Genomic DNA, 25,091 nt, shown 5'->3' on the forward strand with positions numbered 1-25,091 from the left:
ATGACATCACAAGTTTGAGTCTTACTTCTCTGGATTCTGGCTTTGGGATACAGAGTTGGGAACTGGTTCACTCCAAAAATGGGAGAGACCCACTTGGAGGCACTTAATATATTCCAATCTTCTCCAAAAACTCACCACGGACAGTCCAAAGCCGCCGTTTGCCAAAAATAGTTACGTTTTTAGTCCATAATGAATTGTTTATTGGCAACAATCATTTTAAAAACAGGTGTTAATTTTGTTCTAATGCGGGTGTGCCAAATTTAGTTATTTTTTTGAAAATATGTTTTTTTGGAACTTCTCAACCCATCATAAAGCAGAATGTGTAACAACAGGTAAAATGACTGGCAAGATAACTCAATCACACGACTCGGAGACAGAAATCTTGATCAAAAACCGTCTTCATTGCAAATGTTCTGTACACAGGGAGCCAGTTGGAAGTTCAGGCAAAGGAAATCAGACAAGGAAAAGACAAAGGCGCGGCCCAGGTAAGAGAAAGCAGAGGTCAAATACACCAGAGAACTAGATACTAGAAAAAGGCTGGGTACAAAGACAAACTGGCACAGAGAGAGGGGATCACACACAGACTAAATACACTAGGGAGGGAAATATTACAAATGGGGAATAGCCCTTACAAACAGGGCAGGCGCATACTACACGTAGAACTGGATGACCTAGACACTGACGCATACTACATAGAACTAGACCTAGACAGAGAAACGGGAGGAGAGGGACACTAATGAATGAAACTAATCAGGTGGGGGAGGGGGTGCATTGAAACGAATTAGGGAGGTTATTTCAAAATGAAACAGGAAATGATGAATCTGAATCAGTTTTACCGTTACATCCGCTATTCCTGTTACAGCATAGAGGACGTGGAATTATTTTGCCTGGCAGCAGCGTCAACATAAAGTAGTACAAAAATAAATCGATAAAAACTGTATAAAGATTTTAAAACATTAGCAGCATGAGCAATGTACAAAAGAATTTGTACATTTAAAAGAATTTACAATACAATAATCACAGTGTGGTGCAAAGTGGCAGTAGAATCTGTCATAAAGTAGCTCTAGGCTTCTACATAACAAACACGGCAAGGGTGTAGTTTGTGACAGGAACAGGATTTCATGCTAGGAGTTTGACTGCCTGGGGGGAAAACTACCGGAATGAATTACCCGAATGACGTGAAACAATGGAAAACATAACATAGGGAGCAGGGCAGGACATCACGGAATGGGTCTGTTTTACTCCAGTGCCTACAAGCATTAGGCCTAGCAGCAGTGTAAACAAACCTTTTACAGAGAGGCCTATTGGGATGCTAGATCCTAATGTGAAACACTGTGATTTACCTTACCTTGCTACCTCTATCTTTTCTATGCTCGCTTATGCCTGTATTCTTTACTGTTGTGAAACACTTTGAACTGCAACTTCTGTATGAAAAGTGCTATACAAATAAAGTGTATTTTTATTACATTACAGCCACAAAATACAGCAAATACAAGTAAAAACTCATATTTATCTGCCAAGTCAGACAACCAGAGAATGATTTAAAAACTGAATGTTTCAATTTCTTAATTTGTGGTGGTGGCGCTACCCGTTGTTTACGTTTGGATTACCGTTTGGGCCTCAAAGAGGCACTACTGCACCCAAAAACATTTAGCGTTGTGTTATAATTGCAGTTTGGTTTTCAGAGGCTATACTTGTTTTAAGATGGTCCTGGTGACACTGGCTGTTCATTTCAGTTCAATGATAATGGACATAGGCCTAAAAGTAGCCTATGGCTTGGCACATAATGCTTCAATGAGGGGCGAATCAGTACCTTTGAATAGGTTTCTCTGGGAATTCGAATGAACATTTCTTCATGCATATTTGATTATTTTATTTTGTAAGTCTTGTTTTGATTTGTTATGCAGAATGGTAAACTATTATTAGTATATACTGTATATATATATATATATATTTAATATAATTGTAGAAAGGCAAGCAGGTAGGCCTGTCTTAAATAGCTACAGAGTTACAGTAGACCTCCCTCTTTAAAGAAGTGGGTGTTTTCACTCCCCCAAAGTGAACTTGTGTTATTATACATGAGGAAGTTGACTCCAGTCAGGCAGAGTACCCATCGACATCAAGACACAAGGTACGTTTGACACTGGATTGGAAGGGGGTTCCTTTAAACACATTGTTTGTTTTTCGTTTTTTTGTTGTTGTCTGTGGTCTGTAGACTATCTAGTTTCTACATGTAGCTATATCTTTAAGTTGTACAATCCTTTTTAAGAAACATGGGCGAGTGAGAGCATTACATGCTGATTCAAATGCCACAGGCTGTTCAGCCTGATTGGATACCGGTCTGATGTGTTTCACTCGGTTCCAGAGTAGCTTGGTCGATGAGTTGTAAAGCCATAGTAATAAAACCTTGCTATGTTTCTGGAACAGCTTTATAATAACATTGTTACCAGCCTAACCTTTATAATTGTTTTGACTATAATGTTCAATGTTCCAAGTTATAGCCTAGTTGTCTTTACACTTTCTTTTGCCAGAAACCTTTCTAATGACTTATATCATTGCCAACCATAATAAGCATGGATTTTAGTTCATGTTATGCATTGGATGCAGGAATTAGGTTTCACTTGCCCATTACATAGCCTGTAGCTTTCCACTATAGCATTCATGGCAAGTCAAGACTATAAGGCAAATTTGGTTTCATTAGAATTTCACACGGTCGCTCTGGTTTGGAGATGGCAGCCTGAAATCCTTAATAGGAACTTTGACATTTTTATTTCCCTTCAACATGTGATGGGTGTGGGTGTATGGGGCATGTCTGCATTCCTCATTCATTCATTCTTGATGCGATGCGTGTGCTCTGTACAGATGAATACCACAGTGACTAATGATGACTCGGCCAGCCCCTGTCCCAAGAAGTGCAGGCTGGACAGCATCCCCGCTGACACCCTCAGTAAGGTAACTCTCACCGGGGCATTGGGGAGTGATGGAGAACATATTGTAGTATTATATCAGTTAAGATTCAAGTTTAAGTTTAGTTAAACACTTACACACGTAGGACTGTTCTGACTGTTCTGTACAATATTGATTATTTAAAAGATTTACTGGGGGGAAATGTGCTGCAAATTTTAGAAAATGACAGTTTTAGAGTTCTGAATGTTCAGCGCTGCAAGCACCACTCCCAAAGTTCCTGCACTTCAGAAAAGTCCTAGAGCAGGGATGTTTTGGGGGTAGAATTAAGTCCTGGAACTTCTGCTTAGACCCTGCGGTCCCGGTGGTGGAAGTAGTAGAGTCCCTCAAAATGTTCCTAGTTCCGGGGGAAATGTTTCTGTGGTGGAAAAGGGGCTTATGTGGCAAGTTTCATCCACCCTGACCTGTTAGTTAAGGAACTATGCATATCACACAGACGCAGGCACACACACACACACACACACACACACACACGCACACACACACACACACACACAGACACAGACACAGACACAGACACACACACACACACACACACACACACACACACACACACACACACACACACACACAGACACAGACACAGACACAGACACACACACACACACACACACACACACACACACACACACACACACACACACACACACACACACACACACACACACACACACACACACACACACACACATATACACACACATGCGCATGCACACACACCGACCAGACCGAAAGTCAAATACTATTACACTTGTGCCGCCTGGTGGTGATAATTATAATGGTTATGGTGGTGGTTATGAAAAATACTTTCAATACACTCAGTTGAAAGTGAAAACTAAGTGCAGTGTAGTAAAAGCTACTTCTCAATTACTCAATAACCACATCTGGGTTCTTTACAGGAAATACAAAGTGCAAAAATAGAGGCTAAACTTGTAAAACTGCTTTTTTATGCAGACCTTAACTTAAAACTTGTTCATCTTGAACTGGTAGCTTTTTAGACCATTTCCCAGCTTTAGCACCACAATGGTTTCACCTGTTAGCTTCGTGTCAGAGCAGAACATCTTGTACAACAGGGAGGAGGGAGGGTTGTTCAAAGGGGTTTCACTCAAGAGAGGAGAGGCAGTGTATATTGTATTTTTGATAGTGACTCTGTAGTCCTGACTTGGGAAGGAAGCTTGTTTTCACCACTTGGGGGCAAATAGTTGTAATATATACAGCAGGCTAATGTATGTATTGTATGTCAAGTAATGTAACAGATGTAGTTCAGGAGGGGGATGTTTGACCAGGATGTTTGCAAGCGGTGAGGTAGCTGATAGTTACCAATGTCCATGTCAGGGGCGCCTCGTGGCAAATAAAAGAAGATTACTTTATTGTCAATGTACAGTACAAGGCTATTTAAATTTGAAATAATTGTGCATATCCCTCAGTGCAGTGACCCTGGAGCAGTTGGTGGGTCCAGTGCCGTGCTCAAGGGCATTTAGGTATATAGATGATGGGCACTTCCATAATACCAACCGTTCAGTCACCAGCTCATAGCTGGAAGCTGGCCTGGGATCGAACAAGCAACCTTTCCGCTACTGGGTAGCCTCTTTACCTCCTCCGAGTCTAGGCCATCATGCCTCCTCTGTGATTGTATGTGCTTGTCAGTGGTGTAGATGCAGTTCAGTCAGCCCATTGCAGTTACAGCTGGGGGGGCGACAGTGGCAGGTAGAACAATCGTCTGGTAAACCCCTTAGTGGGGCAGATAAGCTCATAATGGAAGGTAGGGCTGACCCCTATTAGTCGATTCGATTTTTCATAATTTTTTGAATTTTTTGTATCATTCTTTCCAAAAGAAAAGAAGCCTAGAAGCGTGGCTAATGCTAATGGCACGCATACCAGAGGCTAACTGCCTACGAAAACAGGCACAGAGGCACTGAAAGAGGATTTCACCCATCTAATGAATACACTAGACTAGACTAAACGTAAACAAATATCAAGATGTATCCATCAGTGGACCAATTGCATGCTTTTGCAGAAGACAAGAACCCTTCAGTCGACTCCTTCAGACATTAAGCACCCCCACAGCCCAAATGGAATAAAAAAAAAATATATATTATACTTTTTATTTTATTAAATTTCTTTAGTCGACTAACGGCAAATTTTGGCCAATCATAGTCGACTATCCAAATCCTTAGTCGGGGACAGCCCTAATGGAAGGTATTGTGCATTTTATGAAAGAAGCATGAAACTTTCTACAGTGTTTCTATATAGCATGAAGTTTGTTTTCAGACGTGCAAACACTTCTGAATTTACCTCTGGAACTTGTCAGAGGCTGTACACATTTTGGGCTCTCAAAAACATGTTATTTTTAACTTTTTTTCCAGGCACAAAGGTATTATATAAAAAAGAAGAGTTGTGGAACCCACTGGTCATCATAAAAGTGCTTTAATAGATTAAATCAGCTGTATAGGATATGGCAATTGGGTTTCATGTCATACAAACACACCTCACACAAACACAAAGACTCAAAAAAAGGACTTTCAACAATATGCGTGTTAAATTGTATTGAACAGTTGACATCTCTTAACCTACCCTAGTTGTACTAAGTAGTACCTGCCCTACAATGACATTATTAGTGAGGCCTAACAGTCTCCTGAGCATGAGCAAAGGGCAGTACACTTGAGGGCAGCCTTTTTGCACTTGCAGCGTGTTGTACACCCTTTCTTGCAACCACAATGGATCAGTTCATAGCAGCTCTGTGATGCTTCTGGAAGGGTGGTCCACAGTGGCTGCCATCCCATTTCTTCTTTCACCCAGCTCCAATCAGCAGGGCTTGGCAGCTGAGGGTCAGGTTCCAAGGTGTTGCTCCAAACATTGGCCTGATAGCTCAAGTTCAAGTTCAAGTTTCTTTATCAGTTGTCATACAGAAGTACAGAATACTTTTATACAAAATGCTTCTTTCTGTTACATTCCAGAGACTGTGCTAGAAAAATATATATAAGTATAAAATAAGTATAGCAAGTATAAAATAGAGTCAAGTACGTAGACAAAAGTGTTCAGTCTACACATATATACAATGCTCAATGCAGAGTAGAAGTAACTGAGTTACCATACAATATACTATACAGTGCAAATCAGAAATGGGATGAGGTACAATTTAGGTACAATTTACAGTAAGGTGTAATGAGGTATGGGTTGTAGTGCAAATTCTTTACCAATCAATATAAAGTGTGTTTAGGTGTTATAAAGTGGTTAAAGTGGGTGCTGCAGTGAGTTGTTTGTTTAAAGTGAGTGTGTGTGTGTGGATGTGTGTGCTGTGAGTGCATTTGATGGTTGTTACATAGTGTTATTGTTCGTTGAGCATCCTGATGGCCTGGGAATAGAAGCTTCTTCTGAGTCTCTCTGTGCTTGCCATGAGACTCCGGTATCGCTTGCCTGACCGCAGCAGTTCAAAGAGGCAGTTGTTTGGGTGGCTGGAGTCTTTGATAATTCTCTTAGCCTTACCCATGCACCGCTTGTTGTAAATGTCCTGGAGAGTGGGAAGCCCCCCTCCAATTGTGCGTTCGGCTGAACGGGCCACTCTCTGTAGTCTGCTACGGTCTTGTGCGGTGCTATTCCCAAACCAGGAGGTGATATTGCCAGTCAGGATGCTCTCTATTGTGCATGAGTAGAAGTTCTTAACGATTGTCTGACTGACTTGGAACTTCCTTAGGCACCTGAGGAAGTAGAGGCGTTGCCGTGCCTTCTTCACAACACTGTCAATGTGTGTGGTCCATGTCAAGTCCTCGGATATGTGGACTCCAAGGTACTTAAAACTGTTCACTCTCTCAACCGGTGCCCCGTCGATGCTGAGGGGGCTGTGGTCCCTGACCCCCGACCTCCTAAAGTCCACAATCATCTCCTTTGTTTTGCTGACGTTCAGGGAGAGGCTGTTCTCTTGACACCATCCCACTAGAACCTTGACCTCCTCCAGGTAGGCCCTCTCGTCGTTTGCAGAGATCAGGCCCACCACTACTGTGTCGTCAGCAGATTTGATGATTGTGTTGTTGTTCCGCTGTGCACACAGTCATGTGTGTACAGGGAGTAGAGGAGGGGACTCAGAACACAGCCCTGGGGGGCCCCTATGTTGAGAGTGATAGATGAGGAGGTGCAGTTGCCTGCTCTCACCACCTGGGGTCTGCCCATCAGGAAGTCCAAGACCCACTGGCAGAGGTCATAGTTCAAGCCCAGGTCCCTGAGCTTGGCTATGAGTTTGGAGGGGACTATGGTATTGAATGCTGAGCTGTAGTCGATGAACAGCATTCTCACATAGTTCCCCTGCCTCTTGTCCAGGTGTGATTGCAGGGGGTCCAGGTTGATGGGGAGGGAGGAGCAGATGTAGCCCTTTACTAGCTTCTCAAAGCACTTCATGGCTATGGAGGTGAGAGCTACAGGGCGGTAGTCGTTGAGGCAAGCAGGCTTAATGTGTTGCTCTAGTGCAACCTTCGTTGGGGGCATGTTCTCCAGAGCTCTGGATTTCTGAGTGAAGAGCTGTTTTCTAGCTTCATTTACCTCTGTGGTTTCGCTTGTCCTGTCATACATCAGTACGACAAAGCGCTCCAACCATGACTTGGACAGCTCACTTACATCACCCTGCATCTGCAGGAGCTCATTGAAAGCCTCAGTCACTTCAGGGAAAGCCTTCCAAGTCTGCCATGCTGTTTTCTTTCCTCTTCCAGCAAATGCTGAGACTGTGTCACATCCTGTGAGTGCGTGGAACAATGGGAGAGCAGCACAGGTACTTGGACCCAGCTTGTTGGCTATTTCATGAACGCCAATATATCTGAGGTTGGTTCCACTACCAAGAGCAATCCACATTTCCTCTGGCTTGATCTTCCTAAACATGGCCACGGCCAGGACTACAACATCTGTGTCAACAGTACGAATAGTAACCTTCTTGCAACCCTTCTGAACAGCATCTGACACATGCAGAAGCAAGCGTGTGTCTGCTTTCTCGTGAGAACATGGGGTGAGATTTGTCACGTCACACTGGGGAGGAGAGCAGAGCACCATTTTGCCATGAGTTGCGTAAACTTCTTTTCTCTCATCTACTGTGATGCAAATGACTTGCTGAGAGAGGAATCCAAACAATTCTGTTTTGTTCTCATCAACACGCAGGAAGTCTTTCCAGTGCTTTGGCAGTGCAGTGGTAGGCATCACCCGTCTCCTGATTCCCTTCCCTCTCTTCTGTCGGGTGGTTCCTTTCAGACTGTCTGGGATATAGATGTCCCCGATAACATCAAGATGCCTTGTTTTCTCAAGCTGGGATTTTGCATATGGCACAAAGACACTATCTGCATAGTCCTGGAAGGTCTTTGCTGGACCAGGATTCAGCATCTGGACCACAGCTGCACCATCAAGGAACACAGCATCAACCACAGGAGGAGGTTGTGAGTCAGTGTCATCAATCATTATGCAGTGCAAGAGGTCTGCTTTTGTACCAAGCCGCATCTTCCCTCCTTGAGATAAAGATGGTGGTGCTTCCTGGTTTTCATCATGACTGAAGAACTGATCCAGATTGCCATCACGTGTTTGGCAAGCCATATACAGCCGCAAGAAGAGATTGCAATCACGCTTCAGTGCTTCAAGTTGTATCTTCTGCTTTGACTGTGTTTTCACTGGTGGGCAGCTGAACAGAGGCAATTTGTTCTTGGGCAGGGTATCTGTGACTGGCTTTGTTTGCTGCTCCAGGCGTTCTTCCACAAAGGTCTTGTACTGTTGTGCACCAAGTGACTCCACTTTCCTTACTGTGTCTGCAACTGATGAACTCATGATGTCTTTAGAGTCAAGCACCAGGAGATCCTGACTCTTCAAGAAATGGGTTCCCCATCTCTTCGATCACTGCTGTGAGGGACCTAACATGTTTTATGAAGGTTTCTTGCACTGCTGGCTGCTGCTCGTGGTGACGATTTTCACTTTCTGGGGTGCTTTCATTCTCGAAAATCTGTAGTCATTCTGGCAATTTCTGGACCTGCCACCATCCAGCGATGCAGTGCCCCAGGATTCTCTGTCAGGCCAACTGCTCCACTAGATCCTTTGATGAGTGCGTTGTTCTGTTTCGTGGCAGTGGTCAATTGCAATAGCAGAGAATTTGTGACTTGTTTTATGCACAACAAACTTTCCAACACAGAACTCCTCCAGGATGGCTGGATGTTTATCAGAGAGGACCATCATGTCACAGACATGCACTGATAGCCACCTGGAGTAATGAGTGTGGTCCAGAGCAAACATCCAGGGTAGTAGCTGTCTGAGGGTTTCCACATAGAGCTGAAAGTTGCCCTCCCGCAGTGATCTGACGTATATGAGCATGAGGACCTCAAGTGATAAGGTTTTCAACCAGTAGTCAAAATGCACACTTTCCCTGACTCGCTGTAGGCACCATTCTTCAAATGTTGGAGGGGCCGCTTCAGGTATGCAGTGCTGATTGGAGGCCAGGGGCAGTAGCTTGTACAGGCTAGCAGCAGTAACTTGGTGGGCCTGTTTAGGTCCAGCTCAGCGGGTATCTGTCCAAATTCTTGAAATTCAAGAAGATGCCTGGCCAATGACACATAACCACTGCCTAGTGGTGGCTTTCTTGAGCGGGCAGGACATTGCAAAGCTTCCCTTGTTTCCACTTGGCAGAGAGCACAGAGTTCCCAGTTAGTGGGGAAATGCAGCTTCTTAGATGTAGAAGGCTGGGCTGGATCAATCAGGATATGGCGTTTTGACATGATGCAGGCACAGTGTTGCATCAAATTGCTGAAGAGTGTTGTAGGCTGCCTTGCCAGTAGCTAGCTCTTTGGAGGAATTAATGGTGAAGAGGTTGGAGGTGGATTGGCTAACATTGCACAATGGCTAGCTAGCTCGATAGTTGCTAGCTAGATATCTAACTGTATTTAATAAAATTTCATTCATCATCAACAACATTTCATTCATCATCAACAGCTAGAAATAGTATTTGATCAATAAGAACATTCTCACCTGTCCATACATCAAAATCTCTTCTCTTCTCTCATGTGCACTCTTTTCAGGCTACTGCCCTCTGCTGGTCTACTGCAGTAAAATCATGCAACAAACTGACACATGGACACAAGGCCATGGCCAGGGGTGCAGTCGTAATATGGGCGGAGGCCAAACGGTATCCTATTATTATGCAAAGTCTAGGCACTTATCACCTAGACTTTGCATAATAATAGGATGCGCGCACTTCGAAGCCCAAACGTCGTTTGACCGCGGTTGCCCAGCACTGCACCACTGGCCATGGCTGAGCAAGTGAATGTCTTTATTAGAACAAAACTGCCATTTTAACAAACATATATATTATTATAAAGGAGAATAATGGGACGAAAAGTGGAAAAATGCAATGCTGAGGTCAATGACCCCTCAAGGTCACCAGAGGTCAGCCTGAAAGTGTTTCCACATCTGAAATCAAACATTGGGGTATGTAGATGATATGCTGAAAGTTTCATGCTTCTTTCATAAAACTCACAATTAGTTTGCTTAACCGCCCCACTACCTAACCGCTTCCGCCCGCAAATTACATCTGGTCATAAATCAATATCTCCAGATTGTTCTATAAAAGTAGCATTTTTATTTTCAAACGTAGTATAAACATCATAACCATGTCACAACAGCATTTATAATGTATATTATCATCAATACGTTAGTTTAGAAATAGGTTAAAGTGTTATTAGATAGATTTTCCTTTTCGAAATCTCTGTTCTATTCCGCGAGAGGTGACCATTTTGGAAAACCTTGAATCATGGGAATTGTATTTTCTTTTTTTTTAAGATAAATTTTTTAGCATTTATTGCTTTATTCCTGGTCAGACATGACCGACAGATGAGGAGAGGATGAATGGGAGAAGAGGCGGGTAAGACATGCGACAAATGTCACCGGGACAAATATTGAAACGCAGTTAGTTTCTCTTCCCTATTGTTAGCATGCAGCAACAATTAGATCTGAAATTAGTTTCAAAACGGTTGCACCGTGGTGAAAATAAAAAAGTACAGTAGATATCATTATCTGTTCTTATGCACGCCTGGTGATACTAAATCCAAATTGAACTCGGCCATTTGAAAGATAATATATGTATATATATAAATGTGCGAATTGGCTATGATAAGGTAATTTATAAGCCTGCTATTCTATATTCTATAATAATATTTCAAATTGCATTGGTCTGGATGGGGGAATTCAGTACTGTATCTACAGAACCTTTCTTTTTAATCATCTTCCCTTTATTAATTTCCTTAGATTTTATGTACACATGATCTCAAGAAGGTACTGAACGAGATCAGTGTCAGTTTTTATTATTAGCATGGTGTTATTCACTGTCAAAGATGCAAAGAAAAATCATAATTCTTATTCTCCTTTGTTTCATCACAATTTAAGCAAGCCTAGTAATAGACACAATATTTCTGACACTGGGAATACATTCACTGAGGTCCATAGATGTCCCTAGATACCAGGAATATGCAAATATACCTTGTAGAAGTGGAGCAATATTTCATTTACTTATGTATGTATTTTAGGCGGATTTTGAGAAAATAGGCTCCGGGTGGCTCCTGATGAGCAGGTTGGCACCTCGCATGGTTGCCTCCGCCGTCGTGTGTGAATGTGTGAGTGAACGGGTCAAATGTGAGAAACAAATTGTAAAGTACTTTGGATAAAAGCGCTATATAAATGCAGCCATTTACCATTTACAGCTCTATGATTCATAAATCCTTCTGCTTATTTCAGGAATTAGCTAATTATTTCACATACAATACAGTTCATACAATCTAATACTCATTAAAGTGACAGTATGTAGGTGAAAGATTTAGAAATTGCAATCGCCAGATTGTAACATCACCAATAAATTATGATTTCTTTTGCACATAATCTCAAACACATCCAAAACAGTTTTTCACCTAGTTCTAATTTAGTTTGACAAGTTATTGAAAGTAAATTACTTTGAGTATGGCCACCAGTGATGTCATCTGGGACATTGAATCATTGTGTTGTGTAATTACAGCTTAATCAAATGATAAGGTTGTAGTCCCTATAAAACAAGGCATTGCATCTACATAATTTCATGGAGCTGTAATTAACACAACACAAGGATGCAGTGTCCTCGATGACTGATCACTGATGGCCACATTCAAACTGATTTACTCTCAATAACTGTCAAACTAAATGAATGTGTGCAAAACTGTTTAGGGTTTTTGGATGTGTGTGAGATTATGTGCAAAATAAATCATCATTGTTTTCGGTGAAGTGCCCCTTTACCTACAGATGGCTTCAGTGGAGTTGCGTTGCTAGGTAACAGCTTTGACCCAAGTTCCTTCCCTGTCAGCTGTTGATATTAGCAAACAGGAAAGAAACGTGGGTCCATTTAGAATGTTTATGTTGCCAAGTTGGAACAGTATATATTCTTTTAAAGGTATAATCTGTAATGCGATGCATCAAACAGCGACCTCTAGCTAAAAGAGCCTTGTTTGGTATTGTGCCTTGTTTCCCTTTGTTGTTTTGGTCTGATGTGTGGTTTGGAGTTCAGTAACTTATTATACTGTGGATTTCCCCAGACCTCTCTGGAGAAGTGCAGTGCCACGTTGTCATCTTTAGCCTAGAGGTCACCGTTTGACGACATTACTGATTCTACCTATCTATTCTATCTATTTTTGTCAATATTCCAATGTACAGTTTTGCTTGTACAGTTGTACAGTGTCCCCCCCACCCACCCCTCCTACCCAACCCCTCCCCCCCCCACCCCACCCAACCGTCCACCTCCAATGTACAGTGCCCCCCCCCCCACCCACTCAACCCCACCCCACCTACCCAACCTCCTCCAATGTACAGTTTCTACGTCAAATGTATATACTCTCTTTTCTGGACTCTTTTTGTATCACAAACAGTACTGTATTTGCAAATCTGGTATGTCATAAATGTATAAATGTAGCAGTACTGTCTATCTGTATGTCGTGTATGTCATATATGTTATGATGAATTGAAAATGGGGGACCCTGATGTAAACAAGACGAAAGTCTTTCTCTGGTCTGCATCCCCTTAACAATTGTATGTATTGAGCTGTACTGTACTGTACCCATTCTGCAATCTGTTAATAAAGTTTTCAATCAATCAATCAATCAAACCTTTAATGGGCCGTTGTGATCATCATGATAAAAATATGTCGGTCAGCCACTCCCCCCCGACACCGCTGCAAGAACCAACATGCAGAGACAAGAGAGTGATTTACATGTGAAGCACATTTCATAACTACCATAAACACAACAAGGGGAAGAGAGGGGGGGGGGCAGAAAGAGAGCAGAGAGACGGATGCAGAGAGAGCAGAGGGGGGGGGGGGGGGGCAGAAAGAGAGCAGAGAGACGGATGCAGAGAGAGCAGAGGGGGGGGGGGGGGGCAGAAAGAGAGCAGAGAGATGGATGCAGAGAGAGCAGAGGGGGGGGGAGGGAGATAGATTGAAGGAGAGAAAGGGATAGTGGAATGGTTTCAGTTGTCACGCCTCTGGTATTGTGGCACGTGAAGGAATGTTACTGTGACTAGTTTTGAACACAGAAAGACTTCAGATACTATGGCTGCTCCATGTGATGGGGAATAATGAAGAAGAAGAAGAAGAAGAAGAAGAAGAAGAAGAAGAAGAAGAAGAAGAAGAAGAAGAAGAAGAAGAAGAAGAAGAAGAAGAAGAAGAAGAAGAAGAAGAAGAAGAAGAAGAAGAAGAAGAAGAAGAAGAAGAAGAAGAAGAAGAAGAAGAAGAAGAAGAAGAAGTCTTTATTTGTCATGGAGATTTTTTAACACACACACATCATGCGATGGGCGACCCTCAGGAACACACGCACACACATGCACTGAGTCACTGATGAAATGTCTCTCTGCACCTCCCATCCCGTCGTCCTTCCCCCCAAGGGCACCCGGGAGCAGACAAGGGCTGCAGCGTGCGCCGCACCCGGGGACCAATCCAAGTGCTCCTGTCCGTCTTCGTCAGAGACGCAACAGCGTTAGCGATCTGTTGTGCATGTTTTTCCATTAGGTTTATCTTATCGGGAGGGGAAACCCTTGCAAGTGTAACCGGTTCTACTCTGAACATGCCATGAGTGGGAGTCGAACCCCGGGCGACATCACAGACCTCTGTACCAAGTCTGGATGCCTCAGGGGAGTGAGTTTTACTTCCTGGTACCGCTACCGTGCCTCAGCCACTTCTCAACGTCGGAAGTTCTTCGCGACTGGGCTTCGCGGTACCATCCGTTACACAAGCACGGGGAGAACATGCAAACTCCACACAGAAAGGCCCGGGAGATACCCCACCTGGGTAACTGGCAACACAGCGATCTGGTCCCCAAGCGGGAATCGAACCCAGGACCTTCTAGCTGTGAGGCGACAGTGTTAACCACTACACCACCGTGCCGCCATGCCTAAAAACATATTATTCACAGAGGCAGACAACAGAGTCTTTGGCTGGGGGTGGCATCTAATAAAAGTACCGGTTGCAGCGTGGAGAGATAAGATAAGATATTCCTTTATTGATCCCCTTGGGGAAATTCAGGCATCATAGCACCATGGGGGAGGTGGGAGGAGGGGATGTACAGGAACATGGTAATAGTATAATACATGATACAGGTCATAGAATTATAGTACAGTAGAAAAGTATTAAAAGAAATAGGCAGTATAAACAATATAACAATATAATTAACTCTGAGTATAGATTCAGAGTACAGCAGTGAATGCACTTCCTGGATCTCTGTAGAATGACGAGCTAACAAAGTATTTATGCAGGGGAGTGGACAAAACTGAGTGGGTGCATTGCACATAGACAGATAGGGGAGAGTGACGTAGACAGATAGGGGAGAGTGACGTTGTAGACAGATAGGGGAGAGTGACGTCGTAGACAGATAGGGGAGAGTGACGTCGTAGACAGATAGGGGAGAGTGACGTCGTAGACAGATAGGGGAGAGTGACGTTGTAGACAGATAGGGGAGAGTGACGTAGACAGATAGGGGAGAGTGACGTTGTAGACAGATAGGGGAGAGTGACGTCGTAGACAGATAGGGGAGAGTGACGTCGTAGACAGATAGGGGAGAGTGACGTCGTAGACAGATAGGGGAGAGTGACGTTGTAGACAGATAGGGGAGAGTGACGTAGACAGATAGGGGAGAGTGACGTTGTAGACAGATAGGGGAGAGTGACGTCGTAGACAGATAGGGGAGAGTGACGTCGTAGAAAGATATGGGAGAGTGACGTAGACAGATAGGGGAGAGTGACGTAGACAGATAGATAGAGCTGATAAGAAAGTAGAGTGTATGTTGATCATTTTCCATATATCGCCATGCATTATAACTGTGCATGGTGAGAAAATGGAACCAGTTCAAGTGTACAAGTACAAATGGAAATGTTATTCTGTAGCCAGCTTTCATTTAAAGCTCGTGAATAAACTAGAACTGAAACCACGGACGAGGAAAATGTTTTTCTATTGAATCCAGGAAGATATTGATCGGTTACGTTTTTATGGGGATCTGCTTTATATGAATGCATCCACCCAGTGTTTACGTGTATCATAGTAAATGGACTGCATAGCGCTCTGAGGCTTGTGGCTGTAAAGCTCTTACACAAAACTGTATCTTGTATACAAAGGTTAATTGGCCCTCTTTGTCTATGTGCAGGCTTCCACATTGGCTTGTGGTTATGCTCCCTTCCTATCTTTGCACTTTCATATCACAATACCCTATGTCCATCTGGCTGAATTATGCTTAAGATCCCCAGAGTTTGCACAGAATTAGGAAAATCTTTTAGCTTCTGTGCCCCCGGCATGTGGAATGTTTTGCAAAGCACCTTAAAGCTCAATACTTGAATATCCATTGGTCAGTTTAAATCTATAATAGCCAACCATTTCACCTCAGTCTGTAGTTATATATTGTACCTCTCAATGTCATTGTAAATGAGAGCTTGCTCTCAATGATCTTTTGAGATTAAATACACATTTTATTAATTAACTTATTATCTGTATGTTATTATTATCTGTATCTATATGTTCTGCACAGATAATGCAAGATGACCTTTAGGAACTCCACTCCCTCATTCTGGAATACATTACAATCTGATTACTCTTGGTGAATTTAAAACACCAATTAATGTCTTACAGTCAATTGGGAGCTGTCTTTGTTTCAGAATATATTACTTAATTTAACCCTGCCTCCGAACACTTGATATTAATGTGTTTTTATTATTTTATGGTTCTATTTTGTGTGATATTGTTTTATGTTGTAGGGTCTTTAATGTTTATGCATTAACCCGTTCACTGCCACACTACAGAAGGTTAACCCTTTACTATCACACTACCGACGGTTACCGTGGCAGTGAAAGGGTTAACCTTCTGTGTATTGTCGCAGTAAAAGGGTTAACCTTCTGTGTATTGTCGCAGTGAAAGGGTTAACCGTTTGGTAGTGCGGCAGTGAAAGGGTTAAATGAACACGTCAACTTTATGGGAAATGTGCCTACTGTCTTCTCCAGAGTCAGACAAGAATATACCAATTTCCTCACTGTGCCTTCAGTAAAAAGCTATCCGGCTGCAAGCTAGCCTAGCTTAACACAAATTAATGGAAACGGATTTGGACCACTAGCCTAGCTGTTGGCTAAAACACCTTTCCCTGAGTTTTAACTCATTCAGCGCCAAGGCATTCAATTATAGGAATACGTGGCGGTGTTTGCAGGGCTATAACTATATTATATATTATAGCTATGGATACAATACTATTTCGCAATGAAGGCGTGCTTTGATCAACGCAAGATTTATATCATATAGCCCTTACCTTGACTAGGATCTGCCCCAAAAAGAATATTCCAATTATCTGATCGCGAGTCCCAGTATTGGTGTCGATCATGTCACCAACATAATCCACCATACATCATTGATCTGGAGCATTTGACGCTCCTCAAGCCGATCGGGACAACCGCTCCCCTTGCCCGACATGGAAAAGTCCGCCCGGACCAATATAATCGCCGCACAGCCCAAGACACAGAGTTTCAAAGGATGTGCAACACCGGCCGCATCCTACCAGGCGGCGGTATTGGACTTTTGCGATCTCAGACTCAATCCCTATGATAACACCAGGCTCCCTGGATCGATAATGAATGGAAATATCGAACAAAAGAAAAAACTGCCAAAACCCGACTATACTCGGGTCTGGCGCTGAACGTTCGGCGAGTAAATTAGTTATAATTAATTCCCTAAGAATTACGTTTATTAATCAGACGCGGGACGCCTACAAAGTGAAGTGATGGAGCATGTTGAGGTTGACGCTTTAGGAACAATAACATGTTTGAAAGAGAGGAGAGCCCTGCCACTGACTGCACAGACAGCTAACAAGCAACCATGACAATGAGAGGGGGAAAAAAAGGTTGAAACTTGTCACAGGTATTTCCACATGGCCTAACACCAAGCAATTACACATCCTGAGAGCCCAGGCAGTCTGCCAGGGCTTGTGAGAGACATGGCATACAGTTACTGTGCATAGCCTACAGGGTATACTGTAGAGAGAGAGAAAGAGAGAGCGAGAGAGAGAGAGAGAGAGAGAGAGAGAGAGAGAGAGAGAGAGAGAGAGAGAGAGAGAGAGAGAGAGAGAGAGAGAGAGAGAGAGAGAGAGAGAGAGAATAAACATAATGTAGAAATGTTGAAACTTGTTTGAGGCATTTCCACAAAGCCCAATGTAGTAAAATCCCACAGACTTTCTACAATAATTTGAGGTTATTGTAGTACAATACAATGAGATTGATTATCTGGACGGAGGAGGAAAGATTCATACTGATAGAATTGTTGGTCTCCTCATTCTGACTTAGCAGATGAAGAATAAAACGTGTACGCCAGACAAACCAGAATTGTAGTTCAACTCAGCTGATTTATTTGATCAGAGCCAGGAGTCCAAGGTGAATAGAAGGTTGACTTCTACATACAACAGATGATCAGAGAATATTAACAGCTGTCTGTTGTACAGAAATATCACAATCAGGTTTGCATCTCAAACCTAAATACTGCACATCAAACAGTCACTTGGTTAACATAATTTGAACATACATGGTTTACTGTACACATTATACATGAGTAAATCTGGTCTACAGATCAGGGATCTGTACATTACTCTAATCTATAAACAACCATTGGTGCTTCTTTTGATTTACTCACGTAAAATGCATCAGCTCACAGTAGTTTCTGGGTGGTTTCGAAGCGGTGGGGGAGCCCCCAGACCCCCTTCATTGGGTCCGGCCTGAGAGCTCCTGAATAACCCTATGTAGGGCCTTATATCCTATCATTTCTAGCCAATAATACATATGGCTGGTCCAATCCAGCGTCTTCTTGTGGGGGTTGATCTCTTGTGGGGGGTGTCCTTGTGGGCGCTGGCAGCCCCCCCCCCCTTGGGGTTGTGGGGACGTGATGGGACAGAAGGGGCCCATCGGTGGCCCACGTCCGTGTGATCTTTTGCTGAGATGAAGGGACCTGGCTTGTCTCACGAGGGGGGGTGTGACATGATCGCTTTGACCCTTTGGGCCTTATTTACCATACAGTACTAATCTGATCACCTAGTGGGGGTGACCTTTGTCTATTCAACTATCCTTGCCACCACTTCTGCTAAACAGTATACAAGGCTGTTTATGAAATTCAACTCAATATTACCACATTCCCCGTTTTGACGATTCTTATCGTCACATATGATATATTGACTTGATTTCCTATACATACTAGCCATAAAATTTAACATAATTACAAAAATCATAAATTTTGAATTTTTCACAATTTTTCTTCTCAATTTATTCCATTCTTCTTTGGTACATCTCATCAATTTTTGCCTTCTTGTCTTCTTCTTTTCTTTCCCACATCCCCCTGACTATGGCCCCCTCCCGGGGAATCCAAATGACCCATTCATCCAGCTCCCCAATTAACCTACTCTGCCCTCATGATCCAGTGTTTACCACCTACTATCATTGGGCTTTGTTCCTCTGGGCTCACAGCCAGAGGCCTATTTGTTGAAAACAATTAAAACAATTTAATCTAAACATTACACATTAAAGTAAAACACAATTTTTTAAAATTATGGTATCCGTTGACATGATCTGGGGAGGACACAGAGATTATCATTCATTCTTTCATACATTTTGCTTCTCCTCTCCTGTTAATACCTTTTCCAAGTCAGCCCAATCACATTTTGCATAATCAACTCAGTTGGTCTTCTCACCTCTCCCCCCTTTTATGAACATCCCTATGGACATAAACCATACCACCCCTGCGCACAGACGGACAGGGAGGGCGGAGCACCACGCAAGGGAAAAAAAAAATGTCCACCATGTCGGCCATAACCTACACCTTACTTTTTACTCTACCTATGTGTATGTGTTTAGTTTAGTACTCTTGCGTTGTGTCATAATCTATATCAGTCGTTACCGTTCAGTCACTTCCCGTCCAACATACCAACCAATCACACAGAGGCCCCTGTTCAACGCTTTGGTTGCACAGTCTCCGACCGTTCTCGCCCCCCCCCCTCCACCCCATGTCGGCCAGCCTCAGCTGAAGCCAACGTTTGTAGGCCTGGACCTTGCCATATTCTGTCCCATGACTGTATTTCCATGGATCTACAGACGAACGACTCCGTCAGTCTGGAGGTATGTCTCAACCTCCGGCCTTTGTATTCGGGGCTATATTGAAGGAGGGGTAGCGTCCCAAGCGACCTCTCTTCATAATCCAACAATCTCCCACAGGAACTGACTGAACGGTTCACACCATCGTGTCATAATCTAATGAAATGTATTCCTACACATTTTCCCCCTGATCCCTCCACTTGTGATGGTCCATCCTCCCTCTCCGACTGAACTGCAAGGGAACAAAAACACAGAACAAATTTTCCTTATACAATATGTCAAATATTTCTCAAGAGACGCCAAATGGTTAATCATTATGCAAAACGTAATGGGACCACTTAACTGCCATCGATCTGATCCAATGTATCCTCACGCTTCAACCGTCCTCTCACCAGATCATAGAGAAACAACAAACAAAACGCAAATAATCAAAAAAACATTCCAACAGATGTGAAAATCAAATGAAATTAACCAGCTCCAACCGCAGACCACCTTAATGGTTATTTAGAAAGAAAAGAAAAGAAATCAAAACTCTACATCTAACGCTTTCATAACCATAACAGTCAATCAATGAAATAAAATAAAAACCAGGTTTTTCCAAAATCCAACCGTCCCATTCACACATGTCAGTGACTTTAACACCTCTTAAGCCAGCACATTCTCTCTCTACAGTCTCCATCCACACCCATTCAGGCCACACAATCATAGATTAAAAATAGAAAAGAAATCTAAAAATTTACCTTCAATACCTCATCCCCACAAAACATTCAACAGAAATCAAATCAAAATGAAAGTAATAACGACAACCTCCTTCAGTAAAACAAATGATATGAAACAAATGATAATGGTATAACCCAAGTGGTTCGATACACTCCTTACCTAAACACATTTTGTTATTTTTAAGACTAGTTTCACCTTAAGTGAAAGCTAAGTTGTGTGTGTGTATGCATGTGTGATCAAATTGTGTGAATGTGTCTGTGTGTGTCTGTGTGTGTCTGTGTGTCTGCGTGTGTGTGTGTCTGTGTGTGTGTGTGTGTGTGTGTGTATGGGTCCCAATCTCACACATACATACAAACATTAAATTTAAATAAAAAACAACATCTGTACCAACTCAACCAACCTCCACTCTCACAGTGCCACAACACATTCTCACAATTCAACATCATCCACGCCTCATTCATATTATAAACATATACCTTTCACCACACTCGTTAATCATTTCACATTTCTGACAAACAAAGGTTAGTTCTTCTGCACTCATCTCTCTCTCATCAGGCTACACTCATCTCTGGCTAATACAATTCACACTTAATTTCTACACTCCTACCCTCACTTCAAAGATGGACTGGACCCATCCTAAATTTAGAACCATCCCTGCCGTCCAGTGCACAGACAGTTTCAAATTATTCCCTTATCAACCAGTTAACTTTCATAAGTCATAACCCCAAATGAATGCCACTTTCTTGATTGTCTCACTCACTTAACCCAGCTGTGTCCTGTATTAGCACGCTTCCTGTCTCAACATTTCCCTCGTCATAAAAATAACTGCCAACTGTTCTCTCACTCTACAACTGTCTCCTTCATCTTCACCTCTGACCCTCTCCTGCTGCATCTAATCTCACTCCATCCTGTCATAAAAGAACAAACAGCCATTGTAAACAACCGCTGTATGCACGACCCCCCTTGGGCCCTCCTGTAAACACCAAAAAGGGTAACACTCACACATTTCATTCCCCAGGGGCAGCTGTCCCCTGGTTTTTGAATTAATCACACTATTCCCAGGGAGAAGTCCAACCCCCTCCCCAGCGTATAAAATTATTAAGGATTAATAAAAACAATCATGTCAAAATCTGTCATCTTCAGCAAGCCTTCATCAATAAATTATCCTACAAGTCGGAGGCTTGTGCCAACATTTCAACAGTGTATTAAAGATTTAATAATCTAAAACAAGCATCAACACATGTCTTAACCATATTAACAGTGTATTAAAAATTTAACAACCTAAAACAAGCATCAGTAAATTATCCTGCTTCACAACCGGGCTTGTATCAAATTTCACTATAAAATCAAGCTTACCATTGTACACGTTACACAAATTAAAAAACTGGAAATACGCTATCAACTATAGAACATTTTACATGTAAGCATGTTTCACCTCAGCATAACATTTATAGTGGTTAGTCCTAAATTGATTTTACTGCAAGCAACATGTAACTTTAGTGTAGAGCATTTTCCCAAATTCAGCCTATAACTACTCTCAAACTACCGTTTATATCATGTATGCAATAAAAGTTATGATGTATTTTAACACGGGTGACTGAATTTGCAAATCTGGTATGTCATAAACGTATAGTCGTAACAGTACTGACTATCTGATGAATTGAAAATGGGGGACCCTGATGTAAACAAGACAAAAGTCTTCCTTGGTCCGCATCCCCTTAACAATTGTGTGTATTGAGCTATACTTATTTTTAATCAATCCCTAGTCTTTCCCCCCTGGTTAAAAATATACCCCTGTGCATCAAAGACAATAATAAATCTACCCAGTATAGCCGGATTGCGAACCCCAGATTTATCATAGGCAATGTATCCATTATTTCATTCCTCCCCAATAGGCTCACTGTATTTTTTGCACCCTAAGCAAACCATCTCCCCTAACCTAACCACTATACATGTTACATCCCTTCCCCTGCTTACACCAAAATACAATGCACAATATACAAATACCGCCATATTACATAATGCAGAACATCCTCTTACCCGTTTCTATCCCCTGAGCGAACTACTCCGAATAGACCCAATCCACGTTGTACCGCGCATGCGCAGTGGCAACCGATGCGGCTGTTATAACGTTGCCTACGACAACCAAAATTTGCCACGACATTCATAATAACCTGCCACGATATTCATAATCTGCCACGACATCTATCACGTTTCTTTACCCCTTCCCCAACATCTTTCTCAAAACTCGAAACGTAACATATGCCGCCCCCCAAACGCCACAAAACAACGGCATGCAAGCTAACTAGCTTTAGCCAGCTCTAATGCGACGTTCAAGGCCCTCACGGGAGCCGTGCCTTTCAAGATCCGTTCATCCACGCAATTCGCTCAGTACCATCCAAAGCATAAACAACTCACACAAGCTTCAAATAGCCAACCACTCTAATAGAAAATAATTTTTAAAACATTTACACCAACCAACGCCGCACACATAGTTCAACACGAACCCTTTCTCCTACCTTCTCCGCCTCACTTCATAGCACCGCGAACGTTACATACTCTCCACAACACTATGACGTCACCAAGCAGCGAATCCTTAATATCATTTACCACGTTACCGCATTAATAATAACCCTCAAAACGGCCACAATTTTGCCACCCTGCGTCTCAACCGCCTCTTACTTGTAATCGCCGCCACAGTGTTTAATCAATTCTCTCATAACGCCATCGTAACGTCCCCAGCTTCACAGCGGACTTTTCCACAGAGCTAAGCCAGCCCCAACCAACAGCAGGGACTCGCCTCAAACATAATATGTCCGTTGGTCATTAAAATATCATAACAAAACCATTAAGTACTTATCAGTCAGTTCGACCGAATCGTTTTTGTATCACAGCGAACGTAATTAATCAATAGGCCGGTTTCGCTCAAGATTAAAAAGGATACTATGCCTAAGGACGGCAAATATATCTACATTTAATTTGTGCTATAATCCTACCATAGAACGTACAACGCACCCTGAACACGCCGGCACCCTACATTTCCATTAATTACTACGTTTTAATCCTGCAATCGCACAGACCCCTGCGCTGATCATGCCAGGGTCTAACAACCTTTCACCATACTTGACTCGTATGTTCTGAAATAGTAACAGAACCCTTAGCCCGACGCATTTATGCCCATACTGACCCACTCACGGTCCCCGTCCCGCCTATTCTGTGGCTACAAGCAGGGACACAATGCACCTTGGACCCAGCTCCCCTTCCATTTCAGAACAGTCAAATCTCCTCGTCTTACCTGCGCCCCCTTCCTGAGAATAATTTTAGGGCAATTACATACTCAGAACGCGCTCCTGTCGTATACAACAGAATAACTGTGCTTCCTAGCAAGAAAAGCCTTTTACCTGCCGTCATGCGACGCTATCTTCCTTTACAACATGACCAGATAGTCTGTGCGCCACCACCCTTCTTGGTGCAACTCCCCCGTATAGTTCATAAAGTATATTCCATACGAGTTAACTAACCCCCGTGGCCCGCTGGGCCGAGACCGGCCTCCTGTGTCTGAATGAACATGCAAACATAGACGTGGGCCACCGATGGGCCCCTTCTGTCCCATCACGTCCCCACAACCCCAAGGGGGGGGGGGCTGCCAGCGCCCACAAGGACACCCCCCACAAGAGATCAACCCCCACAAGAAGACGCTGGATTGGACCAGCCATATGGATTATTGGCTAGAAATGATAGGATATAAGGCCCTACATAGGGTTATTCAGGAGCTCTCAGGCCGGACCCAATGAAGGGGGTCTGGGGGCTCCCCCACCGCTGAACCACCCAGAAACAACTGTGAGCTGATTGCATTCTACGTGAGTAAATCATGGGAAACCCCAATGGTTGTTTATAGATTAGAGTAATGTTGTACAGATCCCTGATCTGTAAACCAGATTTACTCATGTATAATGTGTACAGTAAACCATGTATGTTCAAATTATGTTAACCAAGTGACTGTTTGATGTGCAGTATTTAGGTTTGAGATGCAAACCTGATTGTGATATTTCTGTACAACAGACAGCTGTTAATATTCTCTGATCATCTGTTGTATGTAGAAGTCAACCTTCTATTCACCTTGGACTCCTGGCTCTGATCAAATAAATCAGTTGAGTTGAAATACAATTCTGGTTTGTCTGGCCTACACGTTTTATTCCTCATCTGCTAAGTCAGAATGAGGAGACCAACAATTCTATCAGTATGAATCTTTCCTCCTCCTTCCAGATAAATCAATCTCATTGTATTGTGCTACAATAACCTCAAGTTATTGTAGGAAGTCTGTGGGAATTTACTACACCAACATTGGTGAGGGCATGTGTCCTGACAGACAAGTCGTCTGCCAAGGCCAGGGGTGTTCTCTCACAGTCAGGGTGGATTAACAACACTACATGGTTCTGTGACCTAACATAGCACAATTGATGCCCCAGCTTCGCCAGATTTTCCTGAATAAGGTGATGCAAGAGACACTGGTGAGAGAAAACTGTGAGGCGGGATTTTCACCCAGGATTGTCAGAAATTGTTTAGTGGCTTGGTATGGGTGTAATCTGGGGCAAGATCTTGTAGTGGTTTTCCACCATTAAAAGGAACAGGATGAGAAAAGAATAGCAATGTCCATTGTGTCCACTATCTCCAGAGGGCTCTACACCGGTCTGTGTAGACGACACAATGCCAGCTCTCTTCCTGTAGTTTATGACTTCTCCTCTGATATGGCCATTTTTACGTGGTGTTGTTAACCCTTTTGTGTA

At 42.9% G+C, this 25,091-nt stretch overlaps 1 protein-coding gene across 1 annotated transcript in view; it reads left to right on the forward strand.

The window, feature by feature from the left end:
• Positions 1–2,097: 2,097 nt before the first annotated feature.
• LOC311233042 (hexokinase-2-like) overlaps positions 2,098–25,091 on the forward strand; it is a 66,301-nt gene continuing 43,307 nt past the window's right edge. The window contains exons 1-2 of the mRNA XM_084319902.1: positions 2,098–2,131; positions 2,863–2,952. Coding sequence (XP_084176028.1) covers positions 2,863–2,952 — 90 coding nt within the window. The 5' untranslated portion in view covers positions 2,098–2,131. The remainder of the gene's footprint in view (positions 2,132–2,862; positions 2,953–25,091) is intronic.

Source organism: Notolepis coatsorum (assembly GCF_963971535.1).
Source record: "Notolepis coatsorum genome assembly, chromosome: 8".
Taxonomy (NCBI): Eukaryota; Metazoa; Chordata; class Actinopteri; order Aulopiformes; family Paralepididae; genus Notolepis; species Notolepis coatsorum.